The following is an 18,685-nucleotide window of genomic DNA, read 5'->3' as shown; positions in this document are numbered from 1 at the left end:
TCACACTCACCAAAACATGATTATAATAAATCAAAGGCTGAAAAGTTGACAGACCCACAATAAAGATAGATTTGAAGAAAGGAGCTTATCATTTTTATACATGTGGTGTGTGTACCTACTACATCTTTGCTTTTGTGTCTCTGCCTTCAAATAGGACTATATCAGGCATTTTTATTAATCCTTCTCAGAAATTAAGTATCAGTTCGTTTGTTTTTTTACAGGATACAGAAAAGCAAAAGGGAAAACAAGCCATGCCTGAAAAACATGAAAATGAAATGTCTCAAGTGAAACAAAAAAGCAAAAAACTCTTAAATGTTAAGAAAGAAATCCCAACAGATGTGAAACCCAGGTAAGAAAAAGAAATGAGTTCAGAGAAATGAAGTATGTAAAAGAAGTTACTGGTGAGAAGGAGGTGATGTTTTTGTTTGCTTGGTTGGCTTTTTGCAACAATAGCGAAGTACCTCACTGCGCTCCTCGGGGGTTTTTTTCTAATGCCAGTGTTCACTGCCGCTGGTGAGGGACAGCCACTTGCTTCCCGTGTCAGACGCATAAAAGGCAGAGTTAGCACTTGTGAAAGTGAAGGAGGAAAATGTAGGTGGGTGATTTGTTCCCGGGCAGAGAGCCGTTTCACTTCTGCACAAAGATGGCCTTGGTGTTTCAGCTGCAGGTGCGAGCGTAACTTCTCCAGCAAGAGCTCTAACTCTGCTCCCTAACCCAGAGAGCTGCCCCTAGAACCTAGAATTTGGTGCTGTAAAACTTGGGAGAATTTATTCCTACCTTTTAAAAAAGTGCTCAGGGCAGATATTAGTACCAGACAATTCTACCATGAAATAGCTCCCATCCAGTCCCCATGGGGCAGGGTCCTGTTGGGCCCCACAGGGAGGGTGTGCTACAGAATGTTTCCCCAAGTCAGTGGATGAGTTGTACTATTGGGTTATTATTTACTAAGGTTACTTCATACTTTCATTAAACTTTGGGTCTATCTAGTAAACTAATCCTAGTTTTAGCCTGTTAAAATGCCCTTCCTAGTTCATCATATAAAATGGCCATCTGCGTGGAAGCCAGTATTTGCCTTCTTGTGTGATAAAGTGGGCATCAACCCAGGAAGTTGAGGGAATTAGGTATAAATTAATAAAGGAAAACATAGTTTGTTATCATTAGAACTGGCCTTAGCTTTGCAGAAGGTCTATTCTTACTCTGATTCTAGGAATAAAACTTGAGCTCTGCAAAAACATCAGTAAACTAGACGCTGTGCCTAGATTACATGCTTAACTTGACAGGGGCCATCTGTTCTGTAGAACCAGCAGCTAATAAGAAGTTAGTGACTACTGCAGTAAAATTTAACCTTGTCCCTGACCTTATGAAATAACACAGGATATGGCAGTGATTAGTAACAGTATTTATACCTAAAAGTTATCCTTTTGTGCAGAATGTTAGTCTGAGTGACCTAACACCACAATTTGTTGAGAACATTCTGACCGGTTAGAAGCAATGTCAAGTAGAGTAATGGCTACTGCACTTGAATCTCTCCTGAGAGGAATCAGCCTGAGGTACTTTGGTGCTAATGTTCTGGCCCCTCAGGACAGGAATAACCCTCATCAGGTGGCTAGGGATTATTCTTCTAGGCCTTTTTCAGGCTCAGTTGACTGATCAGATGTTTTAAAGTAAATGAGGCTGAAAAATCCAAATTATGAAAAACTCTGGTTTTTACCTATGCTGAGATCTTGTGAGAATGGACAGTCATGCTATCTTTCCTATGATCATAAATTTAGAAACCCAGCTTCTAAGAATTATCTTAGTAAAACCCTTCCATAGATGACTGTCACTAGGTCTGCACTATTTATTTTCCTTGACGCCTGAGGTCAGTATTTTTAAAACAGATTGCACATACATGTTAATCCTAACTCTCATCCCTCTTCCACTGACTTCTGTAACATTCTGGTTTTTTTATGAAATAAGGTGGCCATTAGCAGGTTTGACTTTGAAAGTTTGTAAAAGACTTCACTTGATGCCCCTGACTTTGCAGGGATGTTGAACTCACTGATTAACCCAAAGCCAGAGCTGCCCGCCCTCCTCCAGCCAGTCAGGAGGCAGGTAGAGTGGTAGCTCACATCCTCTTGAGTGTAGTTGACAGAGAGATAGTTACCTGCAGACAGTTTAAGCAACGTGCTCTAAATTGTCTTTTTAAATTGTCTTTTGTAACTGGAGAAATCCATACCAACCCTAGTCTTCTAATCCCCTGTATCTGATCTCTTTAAACTCACTGATCTTGTTTTGTGTTTTTCTGAATTCAGGGATAAAAGTATTGAGAGTCAGAACCCTTTGGTACATTGATCAAATTCAGAGCTAAACAGATAAAGACTTTTTCTTTTAATAACCAGAAAGGTTGCCTCTCTGAACAGAGCCATTTACTGTCTTCACTGGGTTGTGACAGTAAGTGCCTTGTGCTGTCCTTCGCTGGTCCCGCCCCAGTGACACCTGACATTCCTGTCACCGAAGAAATGCTCTCAGTGTTATATGTAATTCCACATATCTGAAGGAAACAGATGCACACTTTTTAAGAAGAGGTATTAGTAAGGCATATATTATGACTTTCTTTTGGAAGATTTATCTGGTTGGGAAAAAGCCTTTATCTATCAGTGGCCAAAAAGGCCAAAAAGCTGATCTTCTAATACTAAAATCTGTGGGTTTAGCTCACATTCGCCTTATCAAAAATTAGTCTTTAAATACTATCAATTTTATTGGAACATTATTACATCACCTCCAGGCAAGAAGACCCAAATCCTTAAATGTTGCAGAATTCATTTTCCTGTAAGTGGTGGTAAGCCAGAGGAATGCCTCTGACGGGGTCTTTGCCTGTGTAGCCCCATCCTGCCTCACTCCCAGGAGTTGACTTCAAAAACCCATTTCCTAGGAGTGTGGAGTGGAGGGTTATAATGGCAGAGATGTGGTCTGCCCATTTTCTCCAGCTTTTCTGCGCTATAGAAGTGGGCCTGTAGACCTCCAGGAGACCGTATGTTAGGTCAGAGGTGCCAAGGGATGAGAGGTGCCAAATACTAAAAGGACTTCAGGAGACCAGGAAAGTCCCAGGGCTCCCTGGCTTAGGATACCAGCTAGCCGTTGATTCTTTTGTTTTCTGTTTATCAACATTTTACATGTTTACATAACTTTAATGATCCAAAATAAGTAACATGTATTATAGAACACCTGTACCCTCTGTCAGCGTCTGCTTGAACAGCACACTCAGCTCAGCGCCGTCAGTGCCACCATCCACACACTGGCTTCCAGGCCCATCAGCACTGGGAGAGCCCTCACCTGGCCCTCAGCTCTCTGCCTCCCTGCTCCCCATAGACAGGGGCGTGGACTGATATGACATGAGCAGCAGGAAAGTCTGGCATCCCAGCTACCTTTCTGTTCTTCTCCTTTGGAGGGAATCACTTAAATTAAGTTGGCTCTTAGCCATTTTATTCAGAAGCCTTGATAGCGACCTCTTGGTAGAGATCATCTGGTTTAACTTAGGAAAGCCTGAGTCCGCAGAAGTAAAGTAGTTGTCTGGCACCTCTTTTCCTAAAAACCAACTAACCCCACAGTGGTACAGAGTTAAGCTCTGTGCAGACTGTCCCCACCCCCACACTTACAAACAACTTTCTTAAAAATAGTTCCCACCCGCCCACCGCTGCCAGAGGCCTGGGTGTCTCTGTCATGGAAGCCTTTGTTTTTTAAAAGGTGGAGTTTTTATAATAACCTTGTCAGTGAGCAGTAGAAGGACAGAAGATTTATAAAACTAGCATTGAGTCTCTTAAACAGTGGATTTTTTCATGTCAGTTTGTTATCCCACCTAAAATTCTACTTACTTGGGTTAACTGAGCCCTTCAAATTTTTGGTTAGCTCTTATACTAATTCCAAATATAATAACAATTTATTATAGAAAATTTGTGAAATATAAACAAGAGTGAAAAGAAAATGACCTTTGACCTACTGCCTTATCAAATGTTTGTAGAGAGCCTCTGTTAAAATTTATGAAATCACACCTTACACACTGTCCTATCATCTGCTTCCCTTCTTTGGTGCGGGGGTGGCTGTAGGGGTGGTGGTGGTGAGTGCTGTGGTGCCAGTGGATCTGGAAAGTCTGAACCATTCCAACCTTTGCGGTCTGTTGTGGGGTGGACTATGCCTGGCCCAGGGCCCAGCAGAAACTAGCTGCCCCCAGGAGTGCGAACTTGGAGGGGCAGCGGAAGGAGGAGGATGTGGCGCCTTAAGAACATGGTGGTGGGGCTGGGGGGCAGAGTGCTGTGTGGGAATCACCCGCCTGAGGGCTGGAGCAGGACGTGCCGTACGGTGGAAAATGCCTGACACATGCCCATTTTAAGAACATCTGTGTCAACCGGTAAACTTTGTAAGATTTTTAATGAAAAGCAAGCTTTCAGCTCAGGCTTGAACTGACAGCTTTGCAGCCATCACCAGGAATCTGGTGGAGACCACTGCTGATTTTTAGAAGAATTCTCATAAGGGGCCACTGGGTTCTCTCAGTTATATCTCAGCCTTCCCTGGGAAGACGTCCTTTTCTTGGACGGCATCGGCTTAGCTCCTAGCGGGGGCCTCCCAAGCCTGCAACTTGATCTTGGCGGGCAATAGAGAAGCGGCTTTGTAAAGAAGGTTTTTAGGGTCTGTGTATTTCCATTGTTCATCATGCTGCTTTATATGGGTCATCCCTCCAGTTCATTTCTCCTAGAGATTGCTTCTCTCTTGGCAAATTTTAATGTTTTCTTCATCAGGCTATGGAAACTTAAAATAGCCCAGCTGCTGCCCATTTTGCTGACAGGAAGGTCAGAGCCAGTTAATTGTCCTATTTATACATATGTTTATTACGTTAAGCTTACCTCTAAATATTTTAGAAGGAATATACTCTAAATAGATTAATAAAAATAATATTTAGCTTTTTGCCTAGGATAAACCCTGAGTTCAAGAATAAAGAAGAATATTCATCTTACCCACTCAACCCAGACCTTCGACAAATAAAGTGGTCCTGCTGCTCTGCCGTGGGCTCTTGGGGTTTTTGTAGGTCACCTGGGGACTTAGCCCTGGCCAGTACATAGTGTCCATGAGAAAAATGCATGCAAGGTTTTGAGTAGCAGAACCTTTGATGTTTCTAAGTCTGAGATTTTTCAGAATCTCCACATTCAGGAGTCCCTCAGGCAGTGCAGCTGCTAGGCAAGGCTCGCTCACGAGCAGGGTGACCGCACTTAGCAGCTCCTAAACAGCTAGCATGTGCCAATGGCTTCATGCACCGTATCTGAGGTAGGTGCTCCCACCCATTACATATTGTTAAATAATGGACCTCAGTTCCTTGTCCACTCTCAGAATAGCGCAGGATAAATCTTCAAGTGCGAGTCTCCTGAACAGTATTGGAAATGCTTGGAACGCGGCCAACCCTCAGGACTGGGGGTGATGCCTCTGGAGGCCAAATGAGTAAAAGAAGGTGTTGAGATTGTAACAGGATCAGTGACTTCTCCTCTGTGCTCTGAAAGGGCTGCGTCTGAATGTTCCACCTGTGATTGTCTTTCAGTTCTTTAGAGCTACCATATACTGCCCCCTTGGAAAGTAAACAACGTCGAAATCTCCCAACCAAGATTCCTCTTCCAACCACACTGACAAGTGGATCCAAACCACGGAACTCCCAGAAAACAAAAGGTATTTTCATTTTTCATCATACAGATGCTCTCATTATTCCTTGTATTAGGAGTTGTTGGTTGTGGGTTCACAGTAATCAGTTCGTAGTTGTCAGTCATAGGACAGCTGCGGTGGGTTCTCATTCTCATTAGAAAGTTCTTTGACATTGGCCCGAAAGAAAGGAATTATCCTCCATAACAGCTTTCTTTTCTGAATCCTGTACAGGTACAAATAAGTTAGTGGATAACAGGCCACCTGCCCTGGCAAAGTTCCTCCCAAATAGTCAAGAACTAGGCAACACCAGTAGCTCAGAAGGTGAAAAAGACTCTCCACCTCCGGAGTGGGATTCCGTGCCCGTTCACAAGCCCGGCAGCTGTAAGTATGGTGACTGAGAGACCATGGCTCCCTGTACCCACAGCCACTCTGGGCGGGAAGGCTCTGCAAGGGTGTCAAGAGACCCAGTGTCTGGTCTGCTAGAGCCGGCTTGTAGCAGCCAGCAAAAGCTGTTGTTAAATAGTCTGCTGCGGGTTAAACTGTTGGAGCTTAATCACCCGTGGTGGGAGTATTTATATCAGAGAAGCCAGCAGACAGTTCAGACGATTCAGCCAAGCACCCCACCACCCAGTGTAGGGAACGGAAAGATCTGTGTAGAGCGGTGAAGCATCCAAAGTGCTCCCTCCCGAAGGCATTAACTCAGCAGCCCTTTACCTGACTGGTTGGGCATACGTTTACAGTGTAACCATTATTGTCAAAATCCAGTTTATTCCCAACTTACCCGCATCTTTTCCGTAAACAACCTATGTGAAGCTGTCGTTAGTTCTCTCACTGGCTTCTTGACCTTGTTCCTCGGGTCTGGCCGGCAGGAATTCGTGACAGTAGCAGCATCTCCTAGAATAGGGTGGGGTCCTCGCCGTCTAGATATTTAGGACCTGGAATAGAAGACGACAGAGACCAGCACAGCAAGGGCCTGGTGGCAGGGCTTGGGGGTCCCTTAGGGCTGGTTTGTCTACACTCACCACGGTGTCAGAGCAGACTCTGTTTGGCCCGTTTGTGCCAAAGGGAAAACCAGTGTTGAGCACAGGGTTGAGGTGAAGGAGGTTTAGAGAAGGAGGGGGTGATGAGTTGAATGAGGGCAGAGATCTCCGAAACTCAGGGATGTGCGTTAAACACGCGCCTTTGTAAATACATACTGGAAAGAGACTCTTCCAGGGTTAAACCTGCAGCCCTGTATTTGCATGAAGCTTTCTGGTGCTTATAGTGCTGTTTCTTTGCTTAAGATGAGAGATATAATCTGAAACCCCTGGTCATTCAGGAAATGTTGAATGAGTCTCTGGGCCGTCCCGGTGTCCAGGCTGGTGCTTTCAGGTCCTTAGGTCTCCTCTGAGGTTTCAGTTGGACATTGGTTCTCGGCTTATACCCTGTGATTGGGGCGGTTCCCACACAGAGGAAGCTGCGTTTCAGCGTAGGGAATAAATACTGTGTCCCCAGGGAGCCGGTTTCCCAGGGTTGTCTGGGGCCCAGTGAAGTAAATGTAAGCCCTGCTGGGTGTTGGTACGACACAAGCCCAAGGGGTTTCCTGCACAGAAGAGGGTGTAGGCATCAGGTCAGCAAACCCCGGAGCAGGTGGGGAAGGGATTCTCCACGTAAGCAAGGCTGAAAGCAGGGCGGGTGGAGACAGGTCGGTGAATAGGTGCAACCCCGCAGGGGAAGGGCGGGAGAGTTCCTGGGGCAGGTGCATGGTGGTGCTGAAGATAGGACAGGTCAGGCTTCGAAGAGAAGGGCCAGGAACGTGTAGCCGCACTCAGGCCCCAGCGCCCCCAGGTGTTGGGAGAAGCACCTGGTGCTGGAGGGAATGGCCAGGGCAGGGGACCACCATGCAGAGCAGACTTGGGCTCTGGAAGTGAGGGGGACGGGCCCTCTCAGGACTGGGGAGCAGAGTAGACTGTCCTCCCTGTAGAGACTCGAAAGGTCGGCCAGGAGGGGACCAGGGAAGTATGCGCCAAGCCGGGAGAGCCTACTGGGCCTGGAGGAGGAGCGAGGGGCTGAACGGGCCAGGTGGTTGTGCTGGGGTAGCTGGGCGAGTGGGCAGCCGTGCAGACCGGGGGGCCCCAGAGACTGAGCTTGCGGAGGCCGGGCCCTTTCCTCACACCCCGTAGCACAGTAGCTGGAGCAGCACCAAGGTACACACGATAGACGTGCAAGGTGGTACCTTTTTCTGATAAAAGTTGTGTTTTTCCATTTAGTGAGTTAGAAAAAATCTGTGTCATGAAATAATATTGATTTCTGTTTTAAATTTTTAAAACAGCTGTGCCTTAAAGGGCAGTGGGAATATAGTAGGAGTTCATATCCTTGTAAAACAGGCACCGGGAGTGGCACCTCCATTTCCACCAGGAGGACCCCCGGGGAGTGCGGGGGTCCTCCTGGTGGAGCCGGAGGTGTTCCCCCGGGCCCTGCAGCTGCGCAGTTTGGACCTGTGTGGAAGCACAGAGTCTTTCAGATCCAGGCAGAGATTCCACCTGCCCGTCCCTGAGTGCGCAGGGCCTGCAGGACACAGCCGGGAGGTGGGTCACTTGGTGATTCCGGGAAAGGCTCAGAAATGCAGAGAGAGACTCCACTTCCCCTTTCTTCTTTAAACAGAACACATGAAAGCTGCAGGGTTTTTTTATTAGAAGCACTTGAGTCCTGTATAGCATCAGATAGACTATGAGAAGCAACATACATTGAAGAGAAAAATCAAAATATCACATTGAGACCTTTTATTTTTAATTTCCAGCTACCGATAGTCTTTATAAACTTTCTCTGCAAACCCTCAACGCAGACATCTTCCTAAAACAACGCCAGACCTCGCCGCCGCCCGCCTCCCCTTCTCCTCCCGCCGCGCCCTGCCCGTTCACGTCCCGCGGCAGCTACAGCAGCATCGTTAACGGCAGCCCTGGCAGGTAGGCCCTTGGACCCCACCTGTGCCAAGCCAGTGCCTTCCCCTCGGACCCGGTGCTCACGCGCCTTAAGGTGGGACGCCTCAGTGGCTGCAGACGGCCGTCCCGTCTCACCTCTTGTGTCTGCCGGGTGCAGCTGTGCCGCGCTCTGCGGGCTCGGCCCCCCTCCCTGCTGCTGTGTTTGTACCCAGCTCCAGCGCTGCCCCCTTCCCACCCGTCACCTGTGGCCAGGAGAGGCACCATGTAACTTATTCGAGTCACGTTCTAGTTCAGGAGCCAGGAAGCATGCTCAGGGTTGAATAAAGACCTGCAGGAGCTGTGCTCTGGGTCGAGGAAATGGGTTTATGAGTCATTTACTTGACCTTGTGGCAGGTGAGCGTAGCAGTGAAAGGGCAGGACCTGGAGCAGGTAGGAGCCGTGTAGGGAGGGCTCCTGCCGGGCAGTGACAGAGACCTCGGTGGTGACCGTTGAGTCGGGGCGCCTGCACCCCCACACACAGACGCCCAGCCCAACCTGCAGCCACCCTGCCGTGGGCTCCACTCCTGCCCAAAGAGGCAGGGGGCCCCACGGTCCTGTGGGTGCTGCCCCACTCGGAGCCCTCTCACAGGGGGCTCCTTACCTGCTGAGGCGAAGGCAACGTTGCAGGCACGTTGCGGTGGTTCCCTCCCTCACGTTCTGCTCCTTGTTCCGTGGTCCCGCGGCCTCTCACAGTGTTCCCTCTAGAACAGGGCTGCCTCCTTTCCCGGCCCCTAAATTGCGATCGCTGCCTCTTTCCTGCGACCTGGCATCTTCTTACTTTTCCCCCACATCCGTCATCTTGCACCTGACTACACAGTCTCAGGCTGCAGAGCATTTCGTGGGGCCTGGCCAGGCTGTGGGCCAGGGGCTGTCACAAACCCTGGGTCCAGCCAGCACAGCAGCCCTGCGTGCCTCAGTCCTGCAGGAGCCACAGCCCCTAGGACTCATGCCATGGGGGGCAGTGCCGATGAGGACTGAGCTGTTCTCTCCTTGCTTCTTCCCTCAAGTGACTCTAAAACAAAGCAGTCAAATGGTAGCAAACACAAACTGACAAAAGCAGCCTCGCTCCCGGGCAAGAACGGCAACCCTACTTTTGCAGCAGTCACAGCCGGGTACGACAAGAGCCCAGGTGAGTGGCTTGGCATTGGGAGACCAGGCCCTGCTGGACCTCGGGCCTGGTGGGGGTACCTGTGGCCTGGCTGCCTTTGATTGATTCGGAGTCCATGGTTGCAGGTGGGAACGGCTTTGCTAAGGTTTCTTCAAGCAAAACAGATTTTTCCAGCAGCCTTGGCATTTCACACACTCCTGTTGACAGCGATGGCTCAGACAGGTACAGTTGGCTCTTCTTACCAGGGGAAGGCAAGAGGGTTTCCCAGGCCAGGTTAGCATCTTCTGTCCCTACATGGGCTTCAAGGCGTTTACCCCCATGTGAGAAGCAGGTGTTTGTTGGAGGTGGGCAGGCGCCTCTCTGTTGGGTGCGGGCAGAGACCCACGTGCTGGGCTCCCACCCGGGCTCCCTGACAGAGGGGACGAGGCGCCCGAGACACCTCCCACCCCCGCAGAGAGGGAGACCTCTGTTCCGCCTTCTGAGTCTTTTCTCATCCTTCTCCGTTATCATGGTTGTTGCGAAAAGGATGTGATCCAGTCATTAGAAATAGCACAAAAATGTACTTAAGAGCAAGGACACTGGAACAAATTCTAGGCAGTTGATTGTAAGTTGTTGAACATGCCACTTCTTTGACCCAGAGCAACCACAGTGGCCTGGTGGCATGCAGTGACTGCCTCGGTTCATCTTCTGAATGACAATGACAGTAAGATAATAAAAACTGCCAGTAAGTAGAGTCCCAGTTTTACCTAAAGGGAAGAGAATCCTAGATTTGAAATAACTTTTTAATCTTCCATTGCCAGAAGGTAAACAAGGAACCTCTTTTCTCTGCAAATCACATGCTCTGAACCAGGCTCTCAGCTTGTGACAGGGTAACCTGAGCTCTGAACTCCTCTGTGCCTTCCTCCTTCATGGAACGGAAGCTGTTTCCAGTCCCCCCTTTTGTCTGTAATACATGAGTCCCCCAGTTGAAGCAGCGCCTCTCGTGTGTGAAGCTGTGCGTGAAGGATCCGTCCCCACTAACCGTCACGTTTTTGTGTTGCATTTTTCTCTTGTAACATTCAGCTCGGGTTTGTGGAGTCCTGTCAGCAACCCCAGCAGCCCTGACTTCACGCCCCTCAATTCGTTCTCAGCCTTTGGAAATTCTTTTAACCTAACTGGTGGTAAGTGTTTAACACTAGACCCATGACTAATGAGCCTGTGGACAAGGACGGAGGGAGGATGAGGTCCAGTTTCGTGTGTGGAGGAAAGTACAATGGTCATTTAGTAGACATTTTAAAAGATGCATTTCCCTGTATCAGTGCAGTCAGGCAGCAGCAGACATAAGGTAGATGTGCTGACTTCAGGGAAGTGGGTCTGTCCGTGCTATCCTGGACAGGGCCTGGCACAGCTGCCCATGTGCGAGGAGGCCCAGCAAGAGGCCCTCAGAAGGGTCCCCTCTCCACCCTGTACCCCAGCCTGAAGGTGCAGTGGGTCTGCTCAATGCTGTGTGGGTCCCAGCTGGCTTGTGTTCCACAGATCTGACTTAATAGCTTCGAGAAAGGATTCCGTGTCTGGGATGTGACTCCTGGCTATGCTGGGCTCCTTATTTTTCTTGCTGTTCAGAGTTAGGGGCAACGATGTGAGTTTCACATTAGCTGTGATGGTCATGTTTGCACTTGACCATCCAGTGGTAGGTGTGGATGAGGTATTCAGATTGTGTGCTGGGGTCTGGGGAACATCCCCCCACACCTCATTTCCCCGAATGTGGTGGGAGCTGATGGAGTGGGTGGGATGGCTCCAGGTGAGCTGCAGTGGGATGCCGACCCCTGAGAGGATACCCCACCTGCCCAGGGGAGCACGGCCAGATCCAACACGGACTTGCCTTTGCTTCCTCACTTCCAGAAGTTTTCAGCAAGCTCGGGTTATCGCGATCGTGCAATCAGGCCTCACAGAGGAGCTGGAACGAGCTGAGCAGTGGCCCCTCATACCTCTGGGACGCTCCAGCGACGGAGCCCAGCCCTTCCTGGCCAGCCAGTTCTGGTTCCCCCACCCACACGGCCACAGTGAGTACTGGGTTTGCCCCCCCCCCCCCCCGCAAGCTCACGCATCGTCACTGCTGTCGCCGTCCCTGGGGTGGTGCTGTCAGCCAGCATCGCAGAAGGTGTGAGTGCTTTCACTGTCTCTGCTGCTGTGTCTTTGTGTCTGCGAAAGTGACCATCAATACTCTTCAGAGCCATGCTGGTCAAGAAGTTATAGGAGGAACAGCTGAGCAGCTGGGGGTTGGTCTCTGAATTTTCTCATTTCAGCCCCTCCCAACTGAATTAGACCGCGGGGTGGCTGGCGGCCCGTCTCAGGTCCCACGACCTCCAGGTCAGACGGTGCCTGAGCGCAGCATGTGCTTGGTTCTGAGATGCACCCATGTGTCGGCTTGAGCTTTTCTAGTGTGCCTCTGTTTTGCCTCTCAGCTAAATTGTTGGGCAAAGATCATGCTCCAAAAAAGTATTCTTACCAAGGAAAATGAGTACTGGTTTCGGCTTTTACAAAATCACGACAGAAAAATATGATCCCTCTATGATTACTTCTTCATCCTCAGGAAAACGAAATTAGACACATACGGTTTAATGGTAGATATTTTAACTTCATAGATCCCAAAGTTTGTCTTCAGTTGTAATCATTCCGGCTTCAGTTTCACAAGCATCTTAACCATTCTTTAAAACAGGGTCAGTAACTATTTGAGAGTTTGCAGGCCATTATTTCTGGTGCAGCCTGTCCAGCTCCACCATGTGGTGCAAAGGTGGCAGAGGCAGCGGCTCGTAAACACACAGGTGGGGCCGCGTCCCTGCCAACTTCACCTACAGAAAAAGGTGGGCTGGACTCGGCCCACCGGCTATGATTTGCCGCCCCTTCTTTAAAATAGCAGAACCGTCTGCTCAGACTGAGGTGGCTATATGTATAAAACATGCGTTTTAAAATAACTCAAGTGAAAGAAATGTGTGTCTAGCGCATTTTTAGCGTAACCTTCGCTTTACCATCTGCGTGCCTCCCTCGAGCCTGACGCGCCCTGTTGTGGATTTTGTTCCATCAGTCAATCCTTGGCAACACCAGCAGCCTGTGGTCCTCCACTCCGTTCAGCAACTCGATCTGGTCCAGCAGCCTGCACAGCACCCTCCCCTTCACCAGCCCCGCCAACACGCTGCCGAGCATCGGCCTCATGGGCCCCGAGAGCTCCCCTGCTCCTCACGCGCCCTCCGCCGCCAGCCCCACCGACGACTTAGGCCAGACCTACAACCCGTGGCGGATATGGAGCCCCACCATCGGAAGGAGGAGCTCCGACCCCTGGTCTAATTCACACTTCCCTCATGAGAATTGAAATTAGGCAAAAAAGGAAAAAAAAGAAAAATTAAAAAGTGGGGGCCCCTCATCTAGATCATGATATGCCCATTTTTGAGACATCTTTTTAAGGGCTCTTACCGCTGTTAGCTTCCCACTCCCCACCCTCCTCATCTTTGCAAAACAGACTCAAGCAAGGCAGGCTTGTACCACTCGCTTCTTTCAGATCTTTCTTGCAATTATGATAATACGAGATTTGCTGTTGTGCTTTTAGAGAAAAGTCTGGACTCAGCCACAAACTCTAAGATCTGTACGTCTGAAAACCTTAACTGTTCCCAAGTTTCCACCACCTGTCTTCTTCCATTCTTTATTTATCTGTATGAACACAAATTTGACATTAAAGCTAAGGAAATAACTTGAGTTGCTTCAGAAGTCCTGGCATGTGACAATTTTATTAAATTACCAAGTTTGGTTTTTAATAATTTCACAAAATTATGCACCAAGATCTAATTTTAAAAATGTATGAGGACTTTGTGCTGAAAAATACAGAGTATTTTTTTAAAATAAGGCTGTCTCGGTTTAAAAGCAGATTACAGAAATGTAAGTCAACTTCAAGAACAGTGAATGAATGTAAAAACATTCGGTTGAGACCATACGCATTTTCTGTGCTGTTTGTACTTGAGGTATGTAACATTTGTATACCTGAATTTATTTTAAAGATAAACTGAAATGCACATAGGCAAGTCTTGAGATACAAGATTGAATGTGTATTTCTTAAAAATACAACTTTGTGTTGTACTTTGAAATAAATGACGCTTTTTTTCAAAAGCCTTGAATTGTTGTGTGTCTTTTTTTTTTTTCACACAAGATGCATGTATTTGGATTCTCTCACACCAAAGTAAGCCATTCTGTCATTGCCTTATTCTGTGGCGTTGGACTTACCATGGCTGGACTTACCTGTGGTCTAATTAAATTCTGAGTATTTCCATAGTATTCACTTAAAGGCGCTTGATAGAAAAAAGTTCACATATCTTAGAAGAAGTGTGTTGACTCTTTTCACACTTTAAAACTCCCACAACTCCTCCAGGTGGTGCCTGTAGAGACCACACAGATACCAGGCAAGTCCCTGGGCCATGCAAGGTGCATCAGTTTGGTTTCATCTTTCAGAAAGTGCTGGCTGCTCCAGCTGGCTTTTCTCATCCTCCTTTTCCCAGTCCATAAAGCCAGCCTTTGCTGGGTAACCAGAGACGCTAAACATAAATGTTCTGTTTCAGGTCAATTACACCACGAAGAAATTCAGCCATCTAGGTCAGAGTGGTTTAGTAGAAGCATCCTACAGAGAGATTTCAAGTCTGACCTTTTCTCTGCTTTGCCCCAAAGCTCAGCAGAACCAGCCTCATCCCTTTCTCAGCCTGTGTTCTACCTGAGACTTGGGACACCAGCTTCCTGTCCACTCAGAGCTCCGGCGCACTGGGCTCATGGCAGACCTGGGCCTTGTACAGTCTCACTGGCAGGGGCTCCTGTGTGCAGTTGCAAAATCGAGACATATTTAAGGCTTGGGATTCTCTTTCCACACCAGAGCAGTTTCATAAGGTGTTACAAAGCCATTGAACAGCTGAGCTTCATACAAACCCTCATTTACAAAAGAAAAGGTTTTGTTGCCAGATTTTACCTTAGTGAGAGTATCTCAGGGATCCTAAACTTGCAGATTCAGAAGAATCACCTGAAACTCCCAGAAGTCTTCTTAGGTTCACCCCATGGGACCCCTCATCCGCGGTCTTGAGAAACACCATACACCTGCAAAAGAGAACAAATACAACTTTCTGCTGTTGCCTGGGTTTTCCAGATAACTCTTGGGGCGGGTATTTGAGAGGCAACATACTCACTAACCAAATCTGAAGCTCTGACTGGATTCAGCCCAACAATTTACAGTGAAAAACTGGTCAGCACAAGATCTTGCTTTATACTAGGCCAAGGTTGAATTTAAAAGCTATATATATATACACATATATATATAAATACAATATATAAAAATAAGTTTATAAATTTTTATGTATTTATAAATAGTATTTATATATGTAAGTTCTTACATTACTGAAATCCATGAAGACAGTGTTAACAAAATTTTACTGTCCAGATTGTTAACTTTAAAAACTTAGACCTAAATTAACCTTTAAATATTTGTTACAGTTTTTGAAAAGAAAAAGCTTATACAAGAAGAATTTTAATTCACCCTTAGTTCTTAAAATGTCAGAGTAACAAAATATGCAAATGATTTTGGATGATAATATATATGTTTTTGCCATCTCAAAATTTTAAATATAAGTACTCATAAAATATTAATTTGATAGTTTTTATACTTCTGTCTAGAAGTCTCATGTCTGAAGAAAAAAAGTACAAGCTGATTAATAAGTCATATTTAATGTTTATTGAGTACGATAACTGCAGAGACATTCAAGTTATATGCACAGGATAATAGAAGATGTGATTTTCTATTGATTTTTAAAAGTTGTAAATCAATCCTAGTAATAAAGTTAATATGAGAGTATTATTTATACTGAAAAGTTAATATTTTAAAGCTATAGAAAAACTCTAAATCATCTATTTTATATGTTTATATATTGATATGTGCCTAAATGCATACAATTATACATATATTAATCCTTTTTAAATTTGTCTTATGTAAATAATGTACCAAAGGAGTAAAATTAGTACTTGGGTTTTTTTACATAAAATGATTTAGTTAAATTACACCAAATGAAGAGTCCTTTCATCACAAAATTAACTCTCAATGCTTTTTCATGTAACTAAATAATTTTGTTAGAGATTCCCTTGACTAGCCCTGACAATTTTATTTGTTCCAAAAAAAAAAAAAAGAAAGAAAAGGGCTATCACAGACTTAAATTCACCCTTAAAATATAGACCAATCCCAGAAATTAAATCATACTCAGATGACTGAAATATTTGCCCATATGTGGGCACGTTAGCAAAAAAAAAATAAAAGGGCAAATATTTACACTAATAGTATAAATAAATGGGGCGAGAGGTTAGTTCACCAAATTTGAATTCTTTAGAAACAAAGAGGCTTCTATGTTTGGCAAAAGCCTGTAGAAGTTAAAAGACAAAGACATTTTAGATGCTATGCTGCTGTTTAAGAAAATATATAAATACTATGATAACAGTAAAAGAACACAAAGACCCTGACCCTAACTGTAAGGCTTGGGCTGGCCACCATGCTAAAGAGAAATACTCCCGTTATCTCACTGGTGAGAAAAGTTGGAGAAATTCAGAGAGGCTCTTATTAACAGAGCAAAAAAGATGAGGGGAAAAGTGAGGACGTTACGATGCACATTATGTCTTGGCATAGCTGGCTTATATACGAAAAATATTTACAGTGGAGTCTAATAAATTCTTCACGATAGTACCCGTAAGTGCAGAGATAAATTGGCAACAATGTTAAGCCAACACTCACAGGATAATATTAGGAGTATTGTCAAGGATGTCTCCAAAGTACATCCTCCACGAAAACAAGACAATCCTGACAAAATATGAGAGCGAGCAGGGCCCTGTGGGGCTCCTGGGCACAAAGCCTTTCTGTGTCCCCCATCTCTTTCATTACAGAAAACAGCCTTCATTCAGCCTCCATGACCTTCCCTGAGTTCCAACAGGCAGATTCAAGCAGTTGTTCATGAGGGAAGAGAAGAGATGTGAGACCAGAGAGAAACAGTCCAGAGAAACAATAGTTCAGCTGTGAGGCAAGGACCTGCTTCCCCATCAACAGATACACACAACACCTTTGAGCTGTTCTGCAGATACAGAAACCCCCTCCAGGTGGGAGAGGTTGGCGATTAGCGATGGTGCGCGGCCCACAAGCATGCAGACCCCAGACCCGTTGGAACCTGAAGGTTGAGGATGCTGACTCCCACTTCCCTCACCACCAGCCCATCAGAGGAATGTCCACGAGCTGATCACGCCCTCTTTGAACCATCACTATAAAACTCCTCACTGTTCTCTCCAAGTGGGGGGACACAGTTTTTCGAGCCAGGAGCCCCCTGTGTCTGCCTTTGCCTGGCTAGTAATAAAGTTATCCTTTTCTACTTCACCCAAAACTCTGTCTCCGAGATTCAATTTGGCACTGGTGTACAGAGAAGCTGAGCTTTTGGCGTCAAATGTAAAGGAGGCCAGGATTTCCCTGGTGGTCCAGTGGGTAAGACTCCAAGCTCCCAAGGCAGGGGGCCCAGGTTCAATCCCTGGTCAGGGAACTAGATCCCGCATGCATGTTGCAACGAAGAGTTCGCATGCAACTAATTAAGAGTTTGCATGCCACAACAAAGATCCCACATGCAAGACCCCAGCGCAGCATAAATACATACATACAAATGTAAAGGAGGGCGTTGACAGGAACCAGAGGCTTGAAGGCCCTGTGACACCTCCAAGGGAACTTCAAACACATGCCTCCTGCCAGGGATTATAAATACATTCTGGTTGGTGTTTATTTTCACTATAGATTGAAAACTTCCTTGCAAGGGCACAGCATACCTAACTAAGGCAGAAGTAAAAGACAGTGCTTAATTGTGTTTTCCAACCTGGAAAATTCCCACCTATCTCTCTAATAACAGAGACACTCATTTTTCTAGTACTGTTATTAGAAACACTGTTAAATTTTGCCTTTAATCCAGAAACTTCACTCTCATCTTCTGCAATCCTCTAGAAAAACAGAACTAATGATATTTTTAAAGTAATATTAGCGAACCTCTCAGAAACCTTTGAAATTCTGTGCCTGAAAAGATTACCATTACAGTTTATAAGTTCAATCACCTCCAGGGCCGACATTAGCGCCTTATGAATTAATAACATGCCACCTCATATGTTCTGAAATTTTACCCCAATCTTAGATCCTACATGATTACATTTTATTTCCAGCTTTATCTCAACAGATAGCACCCACCTCTACATGATCTCTGGCTTCTAGAACAAAAAGACACTCAAAGACAGGAAATGTCCCCTATTGTACTAAATCATACTAATCTCCCCATGCTATCTGTGTCAGTGAAACACTGCTTCTTACTGGGTAGCAGGCTTATCTGTGTACCACATACTCACCCTGTGTATTCAGTCATTGCTGGATGTTCCCAGATATTTACAAATACCATCCACTCTTAAAAAGAATACCCAATAATCCAAAATAAAATTGTCATAGGTTATTCAAAAAAGTTCCAAAAGGGATCATTGGTTTTCTCTTCACGCATACTCTGTGAGCTATAATTCCTACCAAGGGGACAAAATAAGTAGAGATGATGGTTCAAAATGAATCAGTAATCTTAGCTAAGTCATAAATGAAACCCTTTCTGCTCTGAGCACCCAACAAACTAAGTGCATTCTTTAGTCATCAAGGACAACCATACAGCCTTTATTTTCCTCTTAGCCAACAGAGAGGCAGTTGATGCTACAGCAAATACACCTTTTTAACACCTACACAAACACTACAGGGAAAATAAAACAATCTGTGGTTAAACCAAAGAAAAAGTCCCTTGACTTTCTGGATTCTGGAACATGTTTCCATTACCTGAGGTCAAAATCTAGGCCTCTAGTTTGGAGGCCTGGTACAAGGACCACTGTCCTTGTGTTTCTAACAATTGCCTAT

At 46.1% G+C, this 18,685-nt stretch overlaps 1 protein-coding gene across 2 annotated transcripts in view; it reads left to right on the top strand.

Annotated features, from left to right (window-relative positions):
- TMEM131 (transmembrane protein 131) overlaps positions 1-13,867 on the top strand; it is a 209,466-nt gene extending 195,599 nt beyond the window's left edge. Inside the window, exons 33-41 of one of the 2 annotated variants that reach the window (XM_057740823.1) lie at positions 222-349; positions 5,567-5,691; positions 5,896-6,045; positions 8,444-8,609; positions 9,632-9,753; positions 9,858-9,954; positions 10,795-10,892; positions 11,614-11,774; positions 12,797-13,867. In XM_057740823.1, the coding sequence (XP_057596806.1) occupies positions 222-349; positions 5,567-5,691; positions 5,896-6,045; positions 8,444-8,609; positions 9,632-9,753; positions 9,858-9,954; positions 10,795-10,892; positions 11,614-11,774; positions 12,797-13,081 (1,332 nt within the window). In that variant the 3' untranslated portion in view covers positions 13,082-13,867. Of the gene's footprint in view, positions 1-221; positions 350-5,566; positions 5,692-5,895; positions 6,046-8,443; positions 9,754-9,857; positions 9,955-10,794; positions 10,893-11,613; positions 11,775-12,796 lie in introns of those variants that run through there. The other variant, XM_057740822.1, reaches the window with a different exon arrangement.
- Positions 13,868-18,685: the final 4,818 nt, after the last annotated feature.

The sequence above is a fragment of the Hippopotamus amphibius genome, chromosome 7 (genome assembly GCF_030028045.1).
Source record: "Hippopotamus amphibius kiboko isolate mHipAmp2 chromosome 7, mHipAmp2.hap2, whole genome shotgun sequence".
Lineage (NCBI taxonomy): Eukaryota > Metazoa > Chordata > Mammalia > Artiodactyla > Hippopotamidae > Hippopotamus > Hippopotamus amphibius.
This window is presented reverse-complemented; position numbering and strand designations above follow the sequence as displayed.